Source organism: Stylophora pistillata, chromosome 2 (assembly GCF_964205215.1).
Source record: "Stylophora pistillata chromosome 2, jaStyPist1.2, whole genome shotgun sequence".
Taxonomy (NCBI): Eukaryota; Metazoa; Cnidaria; class Anthozoa; order Scleractinia; family Pocilloporidae; genus Stylophora; species Stylophora pistillata.
This window is the reverse complement of record NC_142520.1, coordinates 22,272,273-22,280,300: the sequence shown is the minus strand read 5'-3', so window position 1 is coordinate 22,280,300 and position 8,028 is coordinate 22,272,273. Positions and strand designations below refer to the sequence as shown.

Here is an 8,028-nt window from a genome sequence, read left to right as displayed (position 1 = left end):
CTTGATTCTAATTAAACAATCTGATTGGTTGATGTTAGCCACTAATGACAAAACCAAGCAAGGGTCAAGGTCATGTCCATCGCAGAGAACAATGAAGTTAACATGTCTTATCTAATTATGAGAGTGATTTCTAAAACTGACAAATATATCCGCTACGTCACTCTTTCCGATCACGTTCGTTGCAATTTGAACCAAAATCGACGAATATGGTATTTCCGCGTAACGCAATCACAATTGTAACTACTAGTTTCCAACACAGCCTACCCAAATATGTATCAATGTAAAATGGGGTCGACAGGCCTACACGACTCCCCCAGCGCGTGTTTAGAATAGCCTATTCAAAGTTTGGCCCTCACGGGTATGTCTTTGAGCGACCGTCCTCTTTTGTAAGATACGAGGGGCGGATTTTTTATATTTCGCTCAGTTGTAATTGTGTTTCTATTAAATGCCAGTTTCTCATGAGAATTTACTTTAGGTTTGGCCCTGATGGTTAATGTTATGTAACAAAAGGCAAGATTCATTGGTTCGTCTTCTGTTTCTGTTGAAGAGCTAGTTTCTTGTTTTCGAAATACACCTCTGAGAGGGTTGTGTTAATGAGGTCCTCTGGGTAGCCTCTCTTTAGCAAATGCCCTTTGAAATTTGCAATTTTCTCCTCGAATATTGTTTGAGAGGAGTTTGTTCTGAGAAGTCTAGGGGCCTCCCCTTTTATGAAGCCTTTTTTAACTCCTTGTGGGTGACACGAACTATAATGTGTATACTGAAATGTCTCAGTTTGTTTAAAATGAGTACGCACATCAAGGAATGATGTTCGCCTTTGTTGAGGTAGGTGTCCAGGAACGTTGTTTCCTTATCGGAAATTTCAGGCGTAAATTTTATTGTTGGATGATGATTGTTTGCTTTTTCGATGAAACGCTCTATTGTTGCTTTGTTTGTACTCCTTAGCGAGAAGATGTCGTCTATGTATAACGTTTCCATTCAAACGGTTTGAAAAGGCTTTTGTCAAGGATTTCTGTCTCTACCTTGTTCATGAAAATATTAGAAAAGGCGACTGCCATTTTCGTGCCCATAGCCGTACCATGTGTTTAAAGGTAGTGCTTTCCATGAAACTGGAAAGAATATTCTTGGAGAATTAGCCTAGGCACTAGTTTTAGTCGTTGTGTGGGGATAGGAGTTCCGTTTCTGTAGAATACTTCCTATGCTCTGCCTACAGTGACTATTCCCTCTTCTTGTGATATATTTGTATATAAGCTCGTAACGTCCATTGAAACAAGTATTACGTTCTCCGGGACTTTCCTATTTTCTATGAAATTGACAAAGTCTGTAGTATCCTTAAGATACGACTTTTGTTTTTGTGCTATCGCCTGAAGGAGTTTGTCGACAAATGATGACAGTTTCTCTGTAGGACCATCACACCCAGACACTATCGGTCTGCTGACCGGGGAAGGTTTGTGTGTTTTTGTTAGGGTGTAGAATTCTGGAATTCGAGGCGGATTTGGGGTTTGACGAAGCCATTTTATAGTCATTACGTCTATATGATTACCGTTGTAGAGGTCTGCAATAAGATGTCTGACGTTATGGTCCGTGTCTTTAACCATGTGTGATGCAAGAGGCCTGTAGTTATCTTTCTTATCTAGTAGAGTTTGGCCTTCTAAAAATTTTGTCGCGTTTGTTCATGACTACGGTTGTTGTTCCTTTGTCGGCCTTTTTGAGGTTTATCTCAGAGTCGCGTTTCAAGGCCCTGAGCGCCTTGCGTTCGATCGGAAGCAAACGATCTTTTGGCTTTGTTATTTCTATTTCTAAAAGGTCACTTTTAACCTCTTCTAAATAGCTTTCAAGGGCGACTGATTTTTGTATTGGTGGTAGCCATGCAGATTTGACGTGGCAGGGATGGGCTTTTTTGGCCTCCTCTCGGAATACGTAAATCAGACGCATTCTCCTTGCGAACTCATAAAAGTCACGCAGTAGTTGTTGTCAGTTCTGTTTTTGTTTTGTAACAGGTGTTGGAATGAGTTTAAGCCCTTGTGCCATTAAATTAATCTGGTCGTTTGTAAGTTCTTTATTTGAAAGGTTTTTTATGTGCGTTTTGTTCGCCTCTATTTTGATAATTGAACGTGTTTGGCGTCTGACTTCTCTGCGCTCCCTGCGCTTGTTAGTTGCTAGCCGCTTGCCTTTTGAAATTCGTTTTTTGACCCATGTTTGTATTGGGAGTCAGAATACACGTGTGTACTTTTCAAATTCTTTATTCTCTACTGTTTCTAATCTTTTCATCATACTGCCCAACTAAGCGATTTCTTCCTGTAGATTAACAGCTATGTTTTTGACTGTCTCGATCGTTACATTGTCTTGATTGCTTTCAGCTTGCGCCACGCGCGCTGATTTGATCGTACTGCAGTTCTTAGTGTTCAGTGTTCCGGCCGTTTTGGCTCGTTTTCTTTTCGTTTTTTCGGTCTTAAAACCACCGATTTCATGTTCATGGAAGCACAGAGGGGCCGTAAGGGGGTTTCACGTGAAACGTGATCGGACTAATTTATTTTCTGTGATCCGTAATCTAAAAGTTTTAAAATTCGTGAACCGTGAATGATATGATTGTCGTGATACGTGAAACAGAGAAATAATTTTCCGATACCCGTGATAACAAACACGAAAACGACCCTTTTTCCGTGAACGGCTACGAAGATCCCACAAAGGAACTCTCCAGGTGATCGCCGTGTCTGTTTTCTTCAGCTTGCGTGACCAAACAATTGGGTTTCGCATGACCCGTTGATCCAAAAATAAAGCTGATGCGATCTTTGACACCAACGATCAGGTCTTCAGATCATTCATTGTCTGACCTCTTGTCTTCATTTCTCACGACCCACAATGTCGAAGAGCGAAGTCAGCGAAGAGCCGTTACGTGTTTTAGAAGGGGTTGTCTACTTCGTTGATCCCAAATCTCCTGGATCTTTCAGTTTTCTTGGGGGAAAGGAAAGGATCAAAATTCCCCTGAAAAGAGAACATAATTCCCTTGATGCCCTGAAAAGGCATATTGTTGAACACGCGGGCCTCAAGGCCGAAGCTGAGAAGCGGGGAATAGGGTCATCTATTGATCTTAAGCTGTGCAGACTAGCCAAAGGCGCAGAAGGCAGTAAAGCTTTCTCAATCAATACACAAGCGCAGTGGAACATGAAAAGGCCGCTTTTTGTCGATTCTGCAGTTTTACAAGGTTAGTGTTTTCATCATGAACATTTGATAAGAGATCATAATTTATGACACGTGTTACTTGAAAGTCACGTGTGAAAGGTATCTGATATCCATACTTTCGTGTTAATTGTTTTAATTCGCGTTAAATTTCTTACATCTCTTTGGGCCTGTTTACATGGAGATAGGGTGACCCCCTTATGAGGGTCATGCTTCTGGAAGGGGAAAAAGATAGCCCCCCTTTACATGCAAAGTCTTGTCCGCAGGGCTATCGCGATTATTGAATTTGGCACCGAGGGAGATAACTGCGCGGTCGCTAAGTACAAAACACCCAAAATGGCGGACAAACGAAGTATTTTGGCGGTAAATTCAATTTTCCTTGCGCTTGCCTCTTTGGCTGCGGTTTTTCAGTGCTGTGGGTTCTTGCCGTCGTATCCCCTAATAGAAAAACGCCGACAAGAGCGAATGGCGCTACAGGTAGTCGCCCAGTACAATGTTGCAATACGACGAATGAGGCATGTACGAAGGAGAGCCATTTTGTCGCCGAGGGAGAATTTGGCGGAATCCTCGTCGCACAGAGCAGTGGCGAAGGACGCTTTTCGTTTTCCCTGTGAATTCTTTGATTTTTCACGTGGCAAGCCTTCTTCCATATCTTTCCGAGTCGAGCGGCTTTCTATGGTACTCTCGTCGACCACTAATTCATGATCATCTATGTCTTTTTTCGAAATGTCGACACTGTTGTCCTCCGACTGTTTCGAACAATTTGGCCACCACAGAACGGCGAAAATATTCCTCGGGCTTATACGCGCGCGAAGCCTTTACAGAGTTTCGCGGCAATCTGACAGTAAACTGAACCCACAAAAGTTGACCCTAGTGGCCTTCTAGGAGGGTGACCCTACCTCAAGTGTTTACATGGCAAAAGGTTGGCCCTCGCAGGAGAGTTATTCCACCAAGCAGATAGGGTGACCCTACCTCTCATGTAAACCAAGCCGGAAAATACAATATGCAAGGGTTACCCTTCTAAAAGGGTGCCCCTTCTAGAAGGGTAACTCTATCTCCATGTAAACAGACCCTTACAATACTAGAAGTCTAGAGAAGTTTTATTCAGTCCCCCTACATATTTTATTTGAAGTTTGCTTAAGAATCGACAATTTTCTCAGAAATTATACAGACAGTGAGTCATTGATGAGAGCCGTGATTTCGGTTAGGGTCGTTAGAGGCGATATTCAACACACCTCCTGAGATATTTCTTGATGATCCTTGATCGCTCGCTTTGCAAAAAGGGCGCGTTGACAATAATGAGAAGACCTGAGAATAGGAACAACCTAGGAAGACTAGGAAGAGAATATTCGGACAGATTTTTTTCTCGATTAAACGCAACTTAAATTTAATTTTTATGGACTACGTACGAAAGAGACTGGAGTGGGGCTTGAAACTGCCAAGAAAAAATGACACCAATATAAATGTCAAAGTAGATAGACAAAAGATAAAAAGGACGCAGTCAAAAGATTATTATTTGATTAATTAATTTTATTGTCATTATTTTCTTTCAGTCAATGTTCTTAAAAAGGGAATCGTCTTTTCGAAAGATTCCCTGGTGATAAATATCACAGTTGCTGGTGGCGAAGAACAGCAAAAGAGCAAAGTCAGCAAACGAAAGCCAAGAGGTGGAAGGAAAAGGTCAGCTTCAAAGGTAGAGGACGACCACCTTGTAAAGCACCTAAAACAGGGCGAAAGTGTTGAGCGAAATGAACGACAGACCAAGCTGTTGGATGATCTAAATTTGGCTATGTGCGACTAAAAGAAATCGTTAAGAATTTTTGTTATTATTAACAGCCATGATTTTTCCTAAAATTTTACCATTTTATTACTATGATGGAGACGATGATGATCACGATGATTATTTAAATCGTCTTTAATGTATTTAGTGAATTAGCCTTTCAACGTGTTTGTAGCTCTGGCAAGTATGTTCAATAGCACAGCGGTCAATGAATTTACTATAAGGTGTGGTCGTTGCCAGAAGTTAAAGATTGTACCAACGGACAGGACTCCGTAGACTAAAGCTCGATACTTTAAGAAAAGTACGTAAAATGTTGAGCATTATCCTTCAAGCTTGTCTGCAGAAACATTTCTACTTAAAGCTTCGGAAGTTTCACTTTGAAGTATCATCATCAATTTTACTGACTTAAAAAGAAAACCACTGGAGAAGACCATCCAGAGAACTTCTGTATTGTCAAAGAATAAAGCAGGTGTTTAAAATTCATTTTTTTCTTAAAAAAAGTAAAGATCACTGGAGGTCATATTTTTGTTGCTGCCTTACAGAACACTTTAATACAGCTTGTCAAAACCGTCGAAACGAGGAAGATAATGCCAAGAGACACAATGCAACAATAGCTGGAATGAAAAGAAATATGGAAGCCTTCCTGAAGAAGAGTGGAAGCCGCGGAGGAGATCAAGAAAGTCAAAGTGATGGAAGTGGAATGTGAAACGTCGGTTCACCTAAAGAAATATCAGCGGGAAACGACAGTGATCGTGATTTAGAGTTAGACAATATGTAAGAGTCTTTCACATTATTTGTAAGATTGTGATATTATACTAACCAATCTGTCACCATCAGCCTAAGTAAAATATTTCTTTTACTTTTTTTTTGTTAAAGATCCTCTGATCTATTTACTTCTCGATGTATCTTAAGGTCTTTTGCAAAACTGCGTATTTAGCTGTTGTTACACCGATAGTCACAAGGCAAGATGAATCCACATTTATAATATCAGTTCTAAACAACAAACATATGAAATACATATATATGAACTGCGGTTATGAAACGTATATGTGCACGATCCTTCGCAGTAAAGCACTACTTAAGCAATAGTGAAAATCAGACCTGAAAAAATTCAGGCCTGTACGGGATTCGAACCACTGACCTCTGCGATACTAGTGCAGCGCTCTACCAATTGAGCTAACAAGCAAACTGGGAGCAGGTCATCAAATTAACTCGACATAAACCCGTAGATATTTTACTGCGAAGGATCGTGCACATATACGTTTCATAACCGCAGTTCATATATATGTATTTCATATATTTGTTGTTTGATTTATCATCTACGGGTTTATGTCGAGTTAATTTGATGGCCTGCTCCCAGTTGGCTTGTTAGCTCAATTGGTAGAGCGCTGCACTAGTATCGCAGAGGTCAGTGGTTCGAATCCCGTACAGGCCTGAATTTTTTCAGGTCTGATTTTCACTATTGCTTAAATAGTGCTTTACTGCGAAGGATCGTGCACAAATATCAGTTCTAATTGATAACTTTCAAGATTGAATGATAATATCAGTTATTAAAACTTTTAAGACTTCAGTAGTCAAGTGGATCGTGTATTTTTTATACTACCTTGCAATTACAGATTTCAAGACAATTGCCCTGAGGCAGCGGCGTCTGCAAACGAGTTTGGAGACGTGGCACAGTGTGACAGTGACAGAGAGATTTCAGAAGAATTCAACGAGAGACTGAAATCTTAAGCGACTGCCTGTCTGCTGCAGAGCAAACTGTGAAACCGAATCTGACATTACCAATCACGACACAATCACGAGTTGAGCTCTTTCTGAAATACATTAAAACGACTGTCAACAATATTATATATACAGGGTAAGGCAACAAGTCTTTCTCATGTGTAAGTATTTTCCGTGAACCGTGAAACTCGAAAATTAATTATCGTGTTTCGTGATTTGCGTTTTTTAATTGCCGTGAACTGTGCGCGTGACCCCCCCTTACGGCCCCTCAGCAGATGATCGCCTTTACTGTTTCTTGCTCCGCGTTGTTACGGATTTTCTTTTTTAATCTCTTTTTTGGAATCCTCGTCCGCTGTTATTCTGGCCCTCGCCCTATAATGTAGGGATTCTGGGCAAGTTCCTTTTCCTATGTCTATATTCTTATATCTATGTCTATATTCTATATCCTTTTTCTATATCCGGAGCTTGTACGCTCTTGGAAAAGGTAAGCTGGAAGGATCAATGTTACTATAGGTAGTGTCGGCCGACATGGCAACCGACATGGCGACCGACATGGCGACCGGCATGGCGACAGACATGTCGGTCGACAGTCGGTCGACAGTCGGTCGACAGTCGGTCGATAGTCGGTCGATAGTCGGTCGATAGTCCGAGAGAAAACCTGCAAGGTCTGTTGAGGAGGACTGAGAAAGGCCTGTCTCTAACGGAAGAGCTTATCACTTGTGTTAAGCACTGCTTTCCCGGAATTGAAATTGAATAAATGGCAGACTGACTTAGACATTGTTATATTTTCTTTGTACCCTTGCAATGAATGATCGAGATCTCGATTATAGGGACGCTGACCATATTAACCTATAATTTGATGAATGATTTGCTGTTTATTATTTAGTTTCACGGCCGTTAAAAATGGATAGTTAATAATTAAAGATAAACAAAAGATAAAATTAAAAAATAGATAAAAAAAGATTAAGCTGGGGGTTCGATTGTTCTTCGAGGATCTCCGGGTAACTTCGGAGACCCTCAGATATGTATCGGTTAATCTTCGGAGTACACTTCGGAGCTCGTACAGTCTTCCGAAAAATCTTGAAAAAAGAAGAAAGAAGAATTGAAAAAACGATCCTTCAAAATATCAGAGCCCTCCAGGTAGCTTCGGAAACCATAAAATAATCTTCGGGTTAATCATCGGAGTATTTTTGGAGTTCGTACACTCTTCGGAAAACCATCGGAGTCGTTTAAATGAGAAAACAGGCGTTGAACAATTCCGGCAGGATTCCGGCGGGATTCCGGTGGAATTCAGGATCCCAGACTTTCCAGACTACCATTGAGAAATACTCGCTGCCTCCACCAACTTC

The 8,028-nt window shown here is 40.9% G+C and overlaps 1 protein-coding gene and 1 pseudogene across 4 annotated transcripts; one reads left to right on the top strand and one right to left on the bottom strand.

The window, feature by feature from the left end:
- Positions 1-517: 517 nt before the first annotated feature.
- LOC148737789 (uncharacterized) lies at positions 518-1,932 on the bottom strand (annotated as a pseudogene).
- Positions 1,933-2,485: 553 nt separating this feature from the next.
- Positions 2,486-6,167, top strand: LOC148737788 (uncharacterized). Of its 4 annotated transcripts, none has more exons than XM_088751284.1 (3): positions 2,811-3,202; positions 4,731-4,857; positions 5,500-6,167. In XM_088751284.1, exons 1-3 carry the CDS (start codon positions 2,860-2,862, stop codon positions 5,507-5,509), a joined length of 480 nt encoding a protein of 159 aa, XP_088607410.1. In that variant the 5' UTR covers positions 2,811-2,859; the 3' UTR covers positions 5,510-6,167. The 4 variants fall into 4 exon arrangements, with proteins under 4 accessions (XP_088607407.1, XP_088607410.1, XP_088607409.1 ...); XM_088751282.1 differs by having other exon boundaries at positions 2,813-3,202; positions 4,731-4,870; XM_088751281.1 differs by lacking the exon at positions 5,500-6,167 and having other exon boundaries at positions 2,486-3,202; positions 4,731-5,442.
- Positions 6,168-8,028: the final 1,861 nt, after the last annotated feature.

What these genes read in the sequence shown, in the direction of transcription:
- LOC148737788 (XM_088751281.1), top strand. Translation starts at nt 2,860, where the DNA reads ATGTCGAAGAGCGAAGTCAGCGAAGAGCCGTTACGTGTTTTAGAAGGG. An exon ending in CGATTCTGCAGTTTTACAAG is followed by an intron (nt 3,203 to 4,730) that starts GTTAGTGTTTTC and finishes ATTTTCTTTCAG; the next exon opens with TCAATGTTCTTAAAAAGGGA.